Source organism: Pseudopipra pipra, chromosome 13 (genome assembly GCF_036250125.1).
Source record: "Pseudopipra pipra isolate bDixPip1 chromosome 13, bDixPip1.hap1, whole genome shotgun sequence".
Lineage (NCBI taxonomy): Eukaryota > Metazoa > Chordata > Aves > Passeriformes > Pipridae > Pseudopipra > Pseudopipra pipra.
In genome coordinates this window covers 2607877-2623747 of record NC_087561.1, presented here as the reverse complement: position 1 = coordinate 2623747, position 15871 = coordinate 2607877, and the positions used below count along the sequence as shown (strand labels likewise).

Genomic DNA, 15871 nt, shown 5'->3' with positions numbered 1-15871 from the left:
AAAAACCTCCAGGGACGGTGAATCCACCACCTCCCTGGGCAGTGCATTCCAGTGTCCGATCACTCTCTCTGTAAAAAATTTTTTCCTAATATTCAACCCAAACCTCCCCTGGCAGGGCTTAAGACCGTGCCCTCTTGTCTTGCTGATAGCTGCCTGGGAGAAGAGACCAACCCCTACCTGACTACAGCCTCCTTACAGGGAGTTGTAGAGAGTGATGAGGTCTCCCCTGAGCCTCCTCTTCTCCAGGCTAAACAACCCCAGCTCCCACAGCCTCTCCTCATAGGACTCACAGGACTTGTGCTGTTCCTATGTACTTTTTGCCACACAGATTTTTACTTTGTTTCCCCGGCAGACAGAGACAGCACCAGAAAAGATATAAGCTAGCAGTCCATTCATCCTTTTCGCCCTCCACCCTTACTTTAATTCTCAAATTCCCTCAGCCATAGTGGAGTTGCCACTGTGCAGGCTCAGTTCTTTGGGTTACCAGCTGTTACACAGAGACTGACCTCAGGCCACCACCAGACTTGCAGGTCAGTGACAAACTCCCTTCACCCACCACAAAATGCACAGCCTCGTGTTGCCTGCAGCGTCTCTCATTTTCAGGAGGAGAAAAAAATTAAAATCTCCTTTTTTGTGTGTTTTTCTTGGGGTTTTGTTTGTTTGTGTTTTGTGTGGGCTCTTTTGTTTTCTTTAAAAAACCAACTCCAGCAACATTTGATCCCCAGATGCCCAAATCCTCCAACACACACAAACTGCAGCCAGTCCTTTAATGCACAGCCTCGTTCTGCCCCAAACCGGCCCTTCCGCTTTGGGATTACACTTTTTCCAAGCAGGACAACATCCAGTACATACAGTGAGCAGTTTACTATGACACAAGGTGAACGCATCTGCTCATCAACCATGGCTTGAGTGCATTACAAAGTAGGTATTAAAAATAAATAGCGGGACAGTCTGTGTTGAAGTGACCAGTCCGAGCAGTCCCTGCAGGTGCTCAGAGCCCCTGCCCGGCGGGGCTCAGCATCTCCTGCAGCACCAGGTGCAGCAGGTGGTTCTGCTCGGCGCTCAGCAGCGGCCACAGCTCTGCCTGCAGTGCCTTCAGCGCCTCCACGTCCTTCTCCTGGCATGCCAGGACGGCCGACTGCAGCAGCAGGAACAGTTCTGCCGGCAGGTAGCTGGCGGCCGGCGGTAGCCCCCCCGCCCCGGGGCCGCCCGCGCTGCCGGTGGTGCTCGCCCCGCCGTCGGGCGCCTCCCAGCAGTACTGCTCCAGCGTGCGGGCGTGCTCGGGCAGCAGCTTGGCCGGCGGCGGCTGCAGCAGCAGCAACAGCAGCACCCGCGACACCTCGCAGCGCGCCAGCACGTCCAGGAAGGCACCTCCAGGAGCCGCCCCGGCCCCCGCCCCGCCGAGCCCGGCCCCGGCCAGCGCCTGCGCCCGCGTCAGCGCCGCCAGCGCCCCGGCGTAGTCGCGGGCGAGCAGAAGGCAGGACGCGCGCTCGGCCAGGCAGCGCAGGGCCTGCAGCGGCAGCCGGGCGGCCCCCAGCAGCTCCGCCGCCCGCTGCAGGGGCGCGGCGGCGCGGGCGGGCTGGCCCGTGTCGCGGAGCGCGGCCGCCAGCTCCAGGCACGGCCCGGCCGCCAGCGCGGGCTGCCCGCGCTCCAGGTGCAGGCGGGCGGCGAAGGCCCCGCAGCTCTGCGCCGCCGACACGTGCTCGCCGAAGCCGCCGCGCAGCCCCAGGCGCTGCCGCAGGTCCCGCTCCTGCCGCAGGAAGAGCCGCGCGGCCTCGGCCAGCGCAGCCGCCTCGGCGGGGCCGTGGAACAGGCTCTGCGCGCAGCGCGCCACGGCCAGCTGGCACCAGGCGGCGTAGGGCAGGCTCTCCTGGGCGCGCAGCTCCCGCGCCAGCGCCGCGAACTGCTCCGCCGCCTCCGCCACGTTGGGCTTGCGCAGGAACCGCCGCCGCAGCTTGGCCGACACCAGCCGGTACCGAGATAGGAAGTCGCCGTCGCCGCCGAGCCCCGGCCCGGAGCCGCCCGGCCCGGCGGGGCCGGAGCCGCCGCCCGCCGCCAGCATCGCCCGCTCCGCCGCGGAACTGACGCACCGCCCCGCCCCCCGCCACCACCCAATCAGCGCCCGCGCCGCTGTCGCGTAACAGAGGGGCGGGGCCTGGAGGAGGCGGGGAGGGGGCGCGGCCACTGCAGACAGTGCTAAAGGCTTTGTCCCCGCCCTTGATAGGCGTGGTTAAGACGGGCCACGCCTATTAAGGGCGTGATTCTGCCCGGCGGGCCCCGCCCCGGGTGTGCAGCGGGGCTGAGCGGCGATTGCGCCCCCTGGCGGCCGGGCGGACCCGCCCTCCTGTCCCGCCGCCGCGGAATCGGAAGCGGGACGGGGATGGGGCCTGGGACGGGGTTCGGGATGGGAACCGGGATGGCGACGGGCTCTGAAGCCCCAGATGGGGCCGCAGCAGCCAGGCTCAAACAAGAAAGGTTGACCCAGGTGGTACCAAGTGGGTGGGTGAGCCTCCTGGCCGAAGGATGTGTGGGTGCAGGAATTTTAGGTGAGGTCAAAGGGATAAGAGAACTCTTGGGGTCTCTAAATAGATAAACCACGCCTGACTTGGGAAACCCCCAGCAGCGCCGAAAATATTTGATGCCCGAGAGGGTTAAGCGCGCATGTGAGATCACGTGTGCTTGCCCGCTTCCTGCTTTTCCACGACAATCCGCAGGAGGCACGGCCTGAAAGAGGGGCTGTTCCCGCTGTCCTGACGTCCCTACACGTGTGAGCACACGTACCCACCTGCACCCACCCCGCCAACTGGGGTGACACGTTCTGCCAGACATCCCTCCCGCTGCCTCCCCAGCCCCGAGCATCCCACCGGACAGGCTCGGTGGCGGGGGGCACTCCGCTTTCAGCGTGTCCCGAGAGAGCCCAGCACAGCCACGTGGTTGCTGTGACACGGGCACTGTCCCACCCGTGTCCCACCAGCACACGGGTGAGGCCCCTCGCCCCCCACCATGGCTCTGTGCTGCCTGTTGAGACCCCCGCGCTGGCACCTCCGCCCGCCGCCGCTCCCCCTGCTCGGCCCGGACCGCAGCCTGGGGACAACGACAAAGGGGAAAGGGAAGAAAAAGGCCAGGGAGGGCTGCAGCCTGCCAGATCCGTCCTGGGAGGAGAGGTACGGCTTTCCCAAAATGACCGAACGCTCTTCCGAAGTGGCAAGTGAGAGCGATGGGTTTGGGGTTTTACCCTCGTGCAGCTCTTCCCAGTAGGAATAGAAGGGCCAGGACTCAGCTGTTTTTTCCCCGCGAGTTTGGCCCGGGGATAGGAATAATGGAAAAGACAAATGGAAAGGTTTGAGAGGAAAGGAGCAGATGGGTTGCCACAGTGGCAAGCAAAAAGTGGTTGTCCGTTTGATTTGCAGTTCTCTGTCTGAAAGTAGTTGGCACTGGGTGCTTTTGGAAGCAGCTCCAAAAATCCCAGTAACCAATACCAGCAACTTATCCAGCTGTGGAGTGACGTTCTCCATGGGCTCAGTGAGTCAGCAGTCATGATTGAACCACGTCCACCTCACCCCCTTACTCTGCCTTTTTTTTTAAATCAGCTTTTATGTGTTTTGTTCTTACTTGTTCTGCCTCAGATATAAGTAGTGGCAAGTTCTGAGGTTTTTCTCTAAACAACTGCTGTGTGGGTCAGCGAGGGGTGGGCAGCTTGAAATTCCCTGCCTGCTCCACACAAATTGTGCATTTCTCTCTGGTTCACTGGGAGTTTGGGTGTTCACAGCCAGCTCTGTCACCAGAAAGTCCTGCCCATGAAGTAGCTGTCAGGGATGGTATGCCATGGGTATCGGGGGGAGTATCTCTGGGCACTGCCATGATGTTGTGCTTTCCAGGTTAGCAAATGCAGTGACTCCACTGTGGAGACTTCCCTACCAAGAGCAGCTGCAGGTAAGATGTGCTTACACATATTTTTCTTTGCTGTGTTGCCCCAACTGCCTCTCCTATCCCCTTAAGCAATAGCCCTCATCATCTTAATGCTGTAAACTCTTCAGATCCCATTTACTGCTGCTTTAATCCTTCACTTATGGTGAAGGATAGAACTGGGAGGTTCCTTATGGTACAGAGTATGGGCACTTGCACAGTGATCCTGTCCTCTGTGGCACAGCTGGTTCATTGGGGCTTCAGGTTGGACCAAGTGCTCCAAGGTCAGCTCTTGGGGACCATGGACACAGGATTTTTCCCTCTTCCTGTTGCCCCAAGCAGCTTTGGTGATGAAAAGGGCAGAGTTCCTCTGGGGCTATATTTTCACTTGCAGTATTTCCTCCTGTTGGACTTCCCAGGGGTGGGTGATGAAGAGCTGCCCACCGTCATGTGGTCCCGTGAGAGTGTTTCTGGCTTAGAACTCCTCTGCAGGTGAAGTATGAAAGCCAGAGGAAGATTTTGCAGACACTGGCATCTCGTCTTGAGGAGCTGGGCATAGATGCACAGAAACCTGGTGGGCTCTGCTGTCCTCTCCAGCCTGTAGTCCCTTCTGTGAGTATCCTGTGGGAATGCTCTCCTCTCTGAGCCACTCACAGCCTCTCACTCAACAGCTGAAGAGTCTCATGGTGGGCATTATTTGCTTGCAGAGAGTGTGCCTGTGGAAGTCCTTGCTGGCTTCTGCTTTGCAGCCTGTGATTGCCTGAGAGTGAAATAAGCCCAGTGCTTAGGAACCCTTTCTTTTGTGTCCAAGGCTTCCCTGATAAACCTGTCACCTTTCTGTCACAGGGAGCCATTTCTTCCTCCCCAGGGGAAGTACTGGGCTTCTCATGCACAAGCTCCATTTCTGTGTTTTGCACGTTCACATGTATCTTCTCATGTTGCCAACAGAACAGGGCAGGGTTTTGGCTTTCCTCCATTACTTTTAATCTAAGGCTTTATTTTTTCTTCTTTTCTCCCTCAGCCCATCATTAATGGCTACCGAAACAAATCTACTTTCTCTGTGAACCGAGGACCAGATGGGAACCCCAAAACTGTGGGGTTGTATGTAGGAACTGGCAAAGGTCAGTGCAGGACAAGAAGCTCAATAGAAAACTGCTGGCATGAGCTGGGCTGGGGCAAGGCTCTGCCTGAAAGCCTCCTCTCAAGTTAGAAGCCTGAATCCTGGGGGATGCCAACCACCAAACCAGGGCAGCAATTTTAACACCTCAGTTCATTTGCTTCTTAAGAAATACCAGCTCCTAATTTGCAAAATACAACAGGAAGGACGATGGATGGGGTATCAGCCCCTTCAGGATTTAGCTTTGTTATTCTTAATTATGCTGTTCCCACATTTTTGGCATGCTCCAGGAGCCTGTGCTGAGCAGGAAGAACATGGAGGGATGTGCACTTCCATAGGCAGCAGAGCAATGTTGAAGCATTTGGAGTGCATGAGGCAGTTTGGTGTTGTGCAGTGAAGATGTGAGCACTGTGCTCCTTGCAAGGGGCACTTGGATACCAATTTTTTCTGTTTTCTTCTTTTTTTTTAAATTTGTACAATGGGAGAATTCAGGGGAAAGGCCTCTCCAAAGTTTATCATGTTTAGATGGTACAGTGGTTTACTGTTCCCTGAAACAGAACAATTAAATACCTGTCCATCTCTCTCCAGCAAGAAATATTGTCTGTGTGAAAGCCAACCACATGAAGAACATGCCTTCAACACACAAACAAGTAGCCCAGGTAAATAAATAAGTCATGTCTGTCCCCAGACTGTGGAATAGAGGGACTGAAATAACTCTTGTTTGGGAGAACATTGTAATTTTAGTTACTGCATGTTTTCAAGTTCATATTCCTGGTCTGAAAAGTTTCATGCCTGACTCTGGTTGATGGAGAAGTACTTTTTTAAAACTTGCATCTTAATATTGCAGCTTCTAAACTGTTCCAAAGAATGAAATTAATCAAATGAGAACGAATTCCTGCCAATCTATTAAAACACATAAGAACTGCAAATTGAAATTGTTTAAATGTTTTGTCTTTCAAGAGCCTGGAAAGAGCTTTCACCCAGCTATTGAAAACAGAGAAACCAGATCATGCTGGTGGAAGGGCTGCCTGTCTTGGGGGTTAAGACCAGGGCAGTTGTCTTTGTGGTACTACAAATGCCATTTCCCCTCCCCTCAGTGCTATGAAGAGTTCATCTCTCGTTCCCCCCTGGACTCCTGCATCCTCTTCCATGAAGGTGGACACTGGCGGGAGCTTGTGGTTCGTACCACCAGCTGTGGCCACACCATGGCCATCATCACTTTCCACCCCCAGGAGCTGGGCCAGGTCAGTATGTGCAGGACAGAGTCCATGGCAAGAGGCACATCAGATACCTGGCTCACCTGAGCCTTCTGGGTGTATCCCTGGGAAAAGGTGTCTAATCAGGTTACCCAAACAGCAGGTTTTCCTTTCTTGCTCTTAACAGGAGGCACTGGCTACTCAGAAAGCACTGCTCAAGGAGTTCTTCACGTGTGGACCTGGAGCAGTCTGTGCCTTGACTTCACTTTATTTCCAAGAGAGGTATGTGTCTTGGCACAGAGAATGAGTGGAAACAAAGCCACCTCCTTTTTATCCCCCTTCTCTGATCAAATTCAAATTCTATCAGTTCAAGGAGTGCTTAAAGAGAATGACAGATGTTTGGATCCCACATAAAGATATGGCTTTAAAATGGCCCCATCTTTTTTTTTCCAAACCTGTAATACCTGAACACACTGTGGCTCTACCTCATGGGAGTTATGAGACTGGCAAACTAAAGTAAAAGCCTACAGTGACTTTTCCAAGACAGTAAATCATACTAGAAGCAAAACTGGGGAATAGACCTGAGGATTGCTGCCTTCTGCTAGGTCATTTTGATCCTTTTAATGAAATCTAGGCTGTGCAAGTCACAGATCCCTTACAAAGAATCAAAATTCTTGATCTTGTTGAGAGGCTCCCACAAAATAGAGGTTGCCTGGGGAGAAAACCATCCTCCCCTGCCCACGAGCACCCTGGGAATGGCAACCAGCTCTCTGCTGCTTTCTAAGAGCTGTTTTCTGTGTGGTCTGCCAGCACCATGACACGCTGCTCCCACGAGCAGTCTCCCTACCAGCTGCTCCACGGGGAACCTCACATCTTTGAAGAACTGCTCGGCCTGAAGTTTCGCATCTCTCCAGATGCCTTTTTCCAAGTGAACACGGCTGGAGCAGAAGTTCTGTACCAGGCAGTTGGGAAGCTCTGTCAGACTACTGGGGACACTGTCCTCCTCGACATCTGCTGTGGAACAGGTGAGTAGTGGCTGTGTGAGCCCAGCTCCTAGGGCTGGTGCTTTGCTGGTGCCAGAACTGATCCTTGCTATGTAAAGGCCTGTTTCTTCAGCATGAATGTACAGAGTATTTTTGTGTCCCGTGTTTCCAGGCACAATTGGTCTCTCTCTGGCTCACCAGGTGTCCAAGGTCATTGGTGTCGAGGTGGTGGAGAAGGCAATAGAGGATGCTAAGTGGAATGCAGTGTTCAACGGTGAGTTCAAACTCACCGTGGCAGAAAGTTTCAAACTTACTGCTGAAAAATCAGAAGTAGTAAGTGAGCGGGGGGGGACCCTAACACAGCAAAGGGTGGTTCATGTTATACCTAACACTTGGTGGGACTCTGTTCTTTTTGCTTCCCAGGGATCTCAAACTGTGAGTTTCACAGTGGGAAGGCAGAGGCCGTGTTACCACAACTCCTGGCGCCGTGGGAGGATGCCCGGCCGCTTGTTGCTGTGGTGAACCCATCTCGGGCTGGCCTACGTGAGAGAATATGCTATTTATTTTTTTATTTTCATCTTAATTTAGTAACGATTTTTCTCTCATCCTTCATCCCTCTGGGAAGCAGAGGGATTTCTCCCACTGCTCTACCCTGCTTAATGTGCTAAGCTATCAGCAGCATGGGTCTGAGACAGAGCATGGCAAAATATGTGTCTCTTTTTCCCCTGTATTTTTGACAGTTCAGGGCAGTTCTGTGAGGCTCTGTGTGCAGTCATTCCTCCTGGGTCACTGGGAAAGCAGGGTGTGTTTTTGCAGATTACAGGGTCGTGCGGGCCATCCGGAATTGCAGGACCATCCGCAGGCTGCTCTACATCTCCTGCAAGCCAGAGGGTGAAGCCATGAGGAACTTCCTTGAGTGAGCACTCTCCTCCCCTCCACTGACCTTAGTGACAGACCCTATTATGTCCAGACAAGGCTTGGGAAGGTTTTTGTAGTGGTTAAATTTTGCTGGGTGAGTTCTGCAGGTGAGATGCAGGACTAAGTGCATGGGCAGGAGGGGTTTATGCCTCTGTGTTGCTTTGGGTTTCCCTGCAAGCTGCACTCGCTGGTTTAAGGTAGGGGGGTATTCTTTGGGTTTTACATACAGCAGGATGCATTATTGCATCAGTGAGGAGTAGAAAACAATGCAAACATGTTATAATGGCATTGTGCAACCGTCCCCAACAAAAGAACACATCTGGATGTGGGATACAGAATCCACGGGGATCACTGCAGGAAGGTTGAGCCCTAGCCAACAAAGTGAAGCCAAGGGGATTAGTCACCTGCTTAGGGTTAATCATGGGGCTTTATCTGGGGTAGGCCTGTTTGCAGGTGATAAATCTGTCTGCAGGTGACCATGAAGGTAGTGCAAAACTGAAAATTGCTTCTTAAGGGTATTAAGTGTCTTTGAGCTGGGATGGCTTGTGAGAAAGGGAGCTTTAAACTTGCCACTGGCTGTTCAGCTTGTCCCTGAGGTTTTCAGAGCTGGTTTGGGATTCAGTATTGGTGGTCCCACACCTCAGCCAGTGTCAGCTGCAGACTCTGAGGGACATTAGCCAAACAAACAATACCCCCTTCGTGGATCTTCTGTGCTATTGTGCTGCCAATAATGGTGGGAATGGTTCTGCTCTGGTCTAAAGGTTGCTCTTTGCTTTCCACAGGCTGTGCTGCCCACCTGACCCACGGAAGAAGCTGACAGGAGAGCCGTTTGCCCCCGTGTTGGCAATTCCTTTTGACCTGTTTCCTCATACTGTTCATTGTGAGCTGGTGCTGCTGTTCACCCGCTGACAGGGAGGCAAGTATGCCAGCTGTGAGAGCTTGGGAAGCAACCTCCTACTGTGCTGGAGACTCGAGTCAATGGAGTTAGGATTTTAACTTATTTTCTGGATAGGTTGTATAAAAATAAATAATTTTGCTTTTTCTCTTACTTTGGGTTGCCTAGCAACACTGTTCTTTAAGGAACCACTTGGATTTCTGAGGTGAAAAGGTTCTCCGTAGCATTTCATCACCCTTCCTTCCCCTGCAAACCTGTTCTTGAGCTGCTGATTAAAGCAGCCTGAAAAATACACTCTCCCTGTGTTGAGGAGTATGCCCAACTTGGTGTTCAAGCTGCAAATTGTGCCCTGGGTGGTGGAAAATTGCTGGAGCCCCAGGCAAGGAGCACAAAGATCATGGGGTGAGTGGCTCCTCACCCAGACACTCTGCAGAACTCAATGAACAATGAGAAGACCCCAGACCCTAATTTTCCATTGGTCAGAACTGTTGTGCAAGGGCCAGGAGATTTAGGGTGTAAGGGTATGAAAGCCCAGGGATTCCTTTGTTGGGGCCCTTCCTGGAGGCACCAGCTCCAGCTGTTGTTATGTTGCCGTGCCACAGTTTAAATACTTAAAGGATCCAGATGTCTGGAAGCTCTGCTATGGGAAACTGGGGTCGATCCAGTGAAGGAAACTTGTCTGACTCTGTCAGTGGAGTGTGTAGGGAGTTAAGGCATCTATGGGTTCACTGGAACCACTGATGCAAAGGGGCTTTGGTCCCAGCAGTGACATTCTGGGCTGATGTGAGCGTGACCCCAGGAGTGGTATCTGAAGGGTTAGACAGGAAAGGTTCCATAACACCTGGTATTGTGGGTTTCCACCATCAGCATGTGAATACATGCAGTAAAATCCACTGCATTTTCTAATACTGCCATGCCATTAGTTCTATGCCTGCTTCAAGGATATTCCAGGGCTTTTTCAAGTTGATATTGAACTGGCTATGAAGAAACCGTAGGAACTAGAAATCCTCATGCTTCAACGGGAATATGTTGACTTCTGGGGGTCAGGGAAATATTCCTGTATAAGCTTCCAAACCCAATATTGAATCACTGTCAGTCACGTGGATAATTTGGAGGCAATGAGATTTTTCTGTAAAATAAAATGAAAAGAGAACAGATTTCAATGTCTCTACTTTCACAACTGCCTCCTCTTCTCCACTAACACGTACCTAAATATGAAGTGCCCTATGAAAATGTCAGCAGCAACATTTTTCCTCCTCAGGATGTTCTGCAGTAGCTAATTAAAAGGATTTCTTGTGTTTTGTACCTGTCCTGCTCACTGTGAAGCACAGTGTTATGTGAAGTTCTCTCCAGCTCTTCCAGAGATGTAGCTGCTGTAATGGGGAGGGAGGTGTGAGTGAGCAGTTCCCTTGCATTTTGTAAATTCCATGAAGTTTTGAATCAAGCCTGATAAACTCCTAAGGAAATAGGGAGAGCTGCCTGTATTTTTCAGACTTTAATTCCAGTCCTAATGAAACCTGAGCTTGGAATAGTAACAACCAGCAGTTCTCAAGCCACGGGGGCTTAAAATAGATGCATTTAGGACTTGAGACTTATTACACCAGTGTCCCATGAGTGTAAGATTCTTGCACACTGTTACAGCCTCTTGCTTTCGTTTTATACCAAAGGATGCAGTATTCCAGCAGTTCTGTTTTGTGTAATTATACCTTGGTTTCTTGCTGCAAGATCTGAATAGATTTCTGCCTAGCCTGGCTATGGTTTGATCAAAAGGAAATTTGTTGCAAATTGCAGGAGAATGACTTTAAATCAGAAAGTAACAGAGGATCAGAAAACCTTTACACTTGCCTCTGGAGAGCTGAACATATACAGGACAGGTTTTATCTGCAGTGGAGGTGGGTGACACAAGTGGCCTCACCTTCCCTTTTGGGCGTCTGGTTCCAGGAGAACCACAGGGACAAGACATCTCTTCTGCTTTCCTGGTGCAAATACATGAAGCAATATGTTGTTTGCTGTGTATGAGCATCTGGATACCTGGAACTGAGAGCTGTCTATGTACAAGAGACCCCTGGCTGCTTTTCCTCCACAGCACGTCATTCCTGTGCCCTCTCCTAACATGTCCTTGTTTTCCCACTAGTGAGCAACTGTGCTCTGCCTTTGGCTGCAGTCCCACATCCCTAGAACTGGCTCAGTTTCGGCTTTCTGTAGGCGATTTATGGAACACGCAAGGAAACAGAGGATGACTTGCTGGCAGGAGTGCTCCAGGTGCTGGAGCTGCCTGGCTCCGGCTGCAGGGCATTAGGACCCAGGGGTTGCCGAGTGGAGGAGGCTGAATTCCCTCCCGCTGTCATCCTCCTGCCTCTGCAGCTTTATCCCTACAGCCTTCAATGGTGACGGACTCCCTCCCACCCGGGCTGGCAGCCAGAGCCAGAAGGCCTCGCTAGGACCGGATCCCTGCAGCTCTATGGCATCTCCCAGGACTATCACCATCGTCGCCCTCTCGGTGGCCCTGGGGCTCTTCTTCGTCTTTATGGGGACCATCAAACTGACCCCTCGGCTCAGCAGAGATGCCTACAACGAGATGGTGAGTCGGGCGGCGGCAGCACGGAGTGGGGGGGGCATCAGGGCTCTCTCCCTTCCACCCTGCAGCGGGAGCAGTGGGGCACACAGAGGGGGCCTGCCCTGGAGCCCCGGGCGATGGGCAGGTGAGGGGAGAAGCTTTTCTGTCTCCTCATTTGATAGACATGGAGAGAAGCCAATAATACGCAGTGCCCAAGATATCCTGGTGGCCCTGTCCCTGGAGAAACCTCTGTGGATAAGGATGGGGGCAAGGAGGACGGGGTAGCACAGCACACTGATGCCTGCAAAAGGGTGGGGGCACAAGGGTCCCTAAAAGCAAGGTCTGTAGAAGCACCAGACATGCAGCAGGCAGGGACAACTGATCCCTGGGAGAAAACCTACCCCCTGGGTGGGAGGTAGGAAAAGCAGATGCCTGCTTTGGCAGCCAGCTGTCCATCCTCACGATTCTGTGCTTTAAAGCAAGGATTTAAAGACACTGACTGTCTCTACCTCACAAGACTTGTGCTGGGATTAATTCATGATTGTGAAATGCTTTGAGATTCTTAGCTGGCAGAGGGAGATATTATTAATAGTCATCTCATTATTCTTTTTAGCCAGGGAAACGATCCTCTCCTCCTCTTGCCTAACAGGAAAGGGGTGAGGAGAGGACGGAGAAGTCAGTGTGTGCATTTCTCACCTGGTGAACTGGTTGATGCTCCTCTCTGCTCAGGCCCAGCCCTGCTGCAGAGCTTTGCCAGCTGAGAGCTGCAGGCAGGTGAGGGACTGGCTGCCACATTTTGCTTCCTCGTCTACATTTATTTATTCTGCCCCCCTCCCTTTTCCCCATTATTTATTGCAGTAGTTGAAAAGCATTGGTATAATTTTTGTGTCCCTATAAAAATAGTGCTGGAAGTTTCCAGCACATTCTGTTCTCTCCCTTTGCTCCACCTGCCCAGCTGCTGCTTTTCCTTAGCTCTCAAATAACATCTGAATTGCAGCGCCTTGTCTGCAGCCCGGCATCGGCATCTCACAGAGGAGAATCCCCAAGAAGTAACTCATGAGCAAGAGACTGAGATAAAACACCCAGAAAACAAAGCTCTTAAGCTTCTGCAACAGAAAAGAAAAAAAAAAAAGGCCCAGACTTTAGAAGCATTGCAAAATGCTTGCTTTATAAAATATTCTGCTTCTCTGTCCCTTTCTGCTTTACCAAGAGTCAGGCCTGCAGGTAGGAAAGATCCCTGGTTTTATAAGGAGAAAGCAGATATTCAACAGCACCATTATTCTTCATAGCCCATATTGTCCATATTGTCACATATTCATGGCTCGTTAGGCTCTCCTGCCTTTGCTGTGCTGCGTACCCTGGTGGTCTGTCATGCCATGGAGACAGTGAAAACCTGACCTTGCTAATCCATAGGGATGGCTCTTTGCCCCCAGCAAATAGAGAACCTATGTTACCTACCTACAGCACCAAACTTGCAGTTTTTCATTCAGCAAAGAACACAGTAGTTTGTCTATTAAAATACTCTGGGACATGCTTATGGTACATTTCTTAAAAAAGCTGTATTTTTTTACAACTGTTTAAAAATACTCTGCTCTGAGGTTTTAGTCATTGATGGTTTAAAATTCATCCTTCCAATGCATACTTAATCTTAGATTATTTTGTAGCAAAACTGACAACACTGTATATTTTTAACCACACATGAAGTGTCAGATCCTCCCAGAAGGAAGCATCAAAATCTACAGAGAAGTGAGGAAGTTCTGTGTGCCCATAATGCAGTTTTCCAAAATCATAGGGAAGTAGATGCACAATTTATCAGTGCCTGTGAGAGCAGAGCAACCCTGCACCTGAGATTTGGTTTCCATTTCCCTCTCCCTGATTAGAAAGCAGAGAACACAACACCAAGAATACCTGCAGGGATAGTATACCCAAGTGTAAGTGGAAAGTGATGACTCAGAGCTTTATTAAAATATATATAGAAAAAGGAAATACTTGATTGCAAAATAAACAAACAAAATAATAAAAAGCCCCTAAACAAAACAATAAGCCCACAAGCACCTAATGTTCAAATGTAAGAACCTGAACCTGTGTAAGGACAGAGGTTGTCTTTTTCCAAAAAAAGTGAGGCAGCTGTGTAAGCAAGCTGAGTCTTGCAACTTACACTGCTTCTAAATCCAGCATAAAGCAGGGAGCAAACGATGTCAAATGTCAGCTTGCTTTCACCTGAGGAAAGAAAGGATCATAAAGCACAGGATAGGGTTGGTGAATCTCAGCTTTGATACGTAGTCCCACATGAAGATTGCACTGCTCATGAACACTGGGATATGGTAAGTTGCTTTGAGGTAAAAAGAGACTTTTATGCACTTTGTGTGCCTTGGCTTTGCTGGGTGTGTTATTGAGTTTTGTAGGACAAGCTACTCTTAGAGGTTCCTTTTTATAACAACATGGTTCTGCACTGCTAATTCTAGGAATCAGAACTTCAGATTTCATCTAGGCTGGTCATAGTTCCAAAGAGGGGTGCTGTGTTGCAGGACTGTTTTCCAGCAAGGAGACAACATCTTATAAAGGGGGAATTGCAGGTTGATAGTTTAATATCCCCCCAACAGAAGCTTTACAGATTGGGTATTGCACCAGAGGGGTCTGTGATGTTTGAAGCCATCTTTGGGTCATATTGCACATCAGTCTCTTTCAATGGAAGTCACCTTGGCCTTCATTTTCTCACATGCTGGTGTCATACCCTATGACTGCTTGATTTCAGAAACGAGCCTACAAAAGCTACGTGCGGGCCCTGCCCATGCTGAAGAAGATGGGAGTCAGCTCCATCCTCCTCCGCAAGACCATCGGCGCCCTGGAAGTGGCGTGTGGCATTGTCATGACACTGGTGCCTGGTCGCCCCAAAGACGTGGCCAACTTTCTCCTGCTCCTCCTCGTGCTGGCTGTGCTCTTCTTCCACCAGCTCGTGGGGGACCCCCTCAAGCGCTACGCCCACGCCCTGGTGTTTGGGATCCTGCTCACCTGCCGCCTGCTCATCGCCCGCCAGCCCGAGGAGCTGCCATCTGAGAAGAGGATGCTGTCGGTGAACGGGGATGAGCAGCCACTCATCCACGAAGCAGCTCCCGAGAAAGGCAAGATGAAGGTATCCTAGTTGAGTGCATGTGAGAAACACGGACCCTCGAGGCAGCTCTCTCCAAAATCACCTGGAACAATTTGGTTTTTATTTTAAACCTATTTGCGTTTGTTTTTTTTTTTGTCTGTCTAAATAAAGTTGCACTTGGGGTCTGAGAGATACAAGGTATGTCTACACCGTAGTCTTGCTTTTGCTGCTGCCCTGTAATGTAGAAAAACACAAGCCAGCTTTCCCGGGGACAGCTTGGAGGCAGTCAGCAACCTGGCTGGAGCAGTGCCGGCCGCAGCAGGAGCTGCAAAACCAGCCTGAGACCCTGGGCAGAGATTTGGGCGGGCAGTCAGGCTGCCCTGGCACTGCTGCAGTGGGGAGATTAGTCTCTGAGACCAGCCCCGAGCCCCAGACCTGGCCTGGATGCTGCTGCCTGGCAGTCTAGAACAGCAGCTGGGCAGGACATCACCAGTGTCCCTGTGCTGGCCTGTGCAGCCCCACCCACACACCTGCATTTCCTTTTCCATTGTCAAGGGGCAAAAGGGACCCTACTGTCCATAAAAGTGCAGTTGCTTGTGTTGGAGAGAGGGATCCCTTTGCTTTTGCTGCCTCTGTGCCCAGTCCTTTCTTTGGACTGGTTATCCAGGGAAAACGTGAGATGCTCTGTTTGCATCTTCCTTGATTTCCATGTAGAGGCTCTAAAACTGGGACAGTGGCCTGATAACAGTAATATTTTGCCCGCTTCACATGAGGCAACGGCATCTCTTTATCCTTTTTGGCAGAGAGTAATGATCCCTGGAGAGGGGATGGGGAGCAGAACTGCCCAAAGAACTCCAAAATATCTGTCAGATGTAGGCAAATAGCATCGTGCTCCCCGTTTCCTTGCAAGAAAAAACCTTTTTTCCACAGCTACTGTGACTTTATAGAATTGTTGTTTATTGCTGGTAGATGAGGGTCTGAACAATTCCAGGTACCTCATTGCTCATCCCACATACAGCCTCGGTGAGCTGGGAGAACTGTTACCAGAGCCTGAATCCCTGTGTTGTATCTGAAATCTTAGAGTGTCATAAGGAGCATGTGTTACCTCTGAATTTGTCTGGTTTTCTTAATGTTTGTCTGTTTTCAGTTTTTCCTTATTTTTTTTTTAATTATTCATGAAAATAAACTTTTTGAAATTTGGAGAAAAA

At 51.0% G+C, this 15871-nt stretch overlaps 3 protein-coding genes across 3 annotated transcripts; 2 read left to right on the top strand and 1 right to left on the bottom strand.

Moving 5' to 3' along the window:
- Positions 1 to 753: 753 nt before the first annotated feature.
- LOC135421317 (40-kDa huntingtin-associated protein-like) lies at positions 754 to 2109 on the bottom strand. Its single transcript, XM_064669635.1, has one exon. It carries the CDS (start codon positions 2060 to 2062, stop codon positions 992 to 994), a length of 1071 nt encoding a protein of 356 aa, XP_064525705.1. The 5' UTR covers positions 2063 to 2109; the 3' UTR covers positions 754 to 991.
- A 311-nt stretch (positions 2110 to 2420) lies between these two features.
- TRMT2B (tRNA methyltransferase 2 homolog B) lies at positions 2421 to 9168 on the top strand. The gene is made up of 12 exons (XM_064669632.1): positions 2421 to 3164; positions 3879 to 3933; positions 4399 to 4518; positions 4928 to 5027; positions 5612 to 5682; positions 6121 to 6267; positions 6407 to 6501; positions 7030 to 7244; positions 7375 to 7476; positions 7626 to 7745; positions 8019 to 8118; positions 8903 to 9168. Exons 1-12 carry the CDS (start codon positions 3004 to 3006, stop codon positions 9027 to 9029), a joined length of 1413 nt encoding a protein of 470 aa, XP_064525702.1. The 5' UTR covers positions 2421 to 3003; the 3' UTR covers positions 9030 to 9168.
- A 2062-nt stretch (positions 9169 to 11230) lies between these two features.
- Positions 11231 to 15871, top strand: TMEM35A (transmembrane protein 35A). The gene is made up of 2 exons (XM_064669637.1): positions 11231 to 11596; positions 14328 to 15871. Exons 1-2 carry the CDS (start codon positions 11477 to 11479, stop codon positions 14712 to 14714), a joined length of 507 nt encoding a protein of 168 aa, XP_064525707.1. The 5' UTR covers positions 11231 to 11476; the 3' UTR covers positions 14715 to 15871.

Bases quoted from the DNA above. Each gene is read 5' to 3' on its own strand.
- LOC135421317 (XM_064669635.1), bottom strand. From the start codon at position 2,062: ATGCTGGCGGCGGGCGGCGGCTCCGGCCCCGCCGGGCCGGGCGGCTCC.
- TMEM35A (XM_064669637.1), top strand. From the start codon at position 11,477: ATGGCATCTCCCAGGACTATCACCATCGTCGCCCTCTCGGTGGCCCTG. The intron at 11,597-14,327 runs GTGAGTCGGGCG...GCTTGATTTCAG, and splicing joins GAGATGCCTACAACGAGATG to AAACGAGCCTACAAAAGCTA.
- TRMT2B (XM_064669632.1), top strand. From the start codon at position 3,004: ATGGCTCTGTGCTGCCTGTTGAGACCCCCGCGCTGGCACCTCCGCCCG. The intron at 5,683-6,120 runs GTAAATAAATAA...CCCTCCCCTCAG, and splicing joins CACACAAACAAGTAGCCCAG to TGCTATGAAGAGTTCATCTC. The intron at 7,746-8,018 runs GTGAGAGAATAT...GTGTTTTTGCAG, and splicing joins CCCATCTCGGGCTGGCCTAC to ATTACAGGGTCGTGCGGGCC.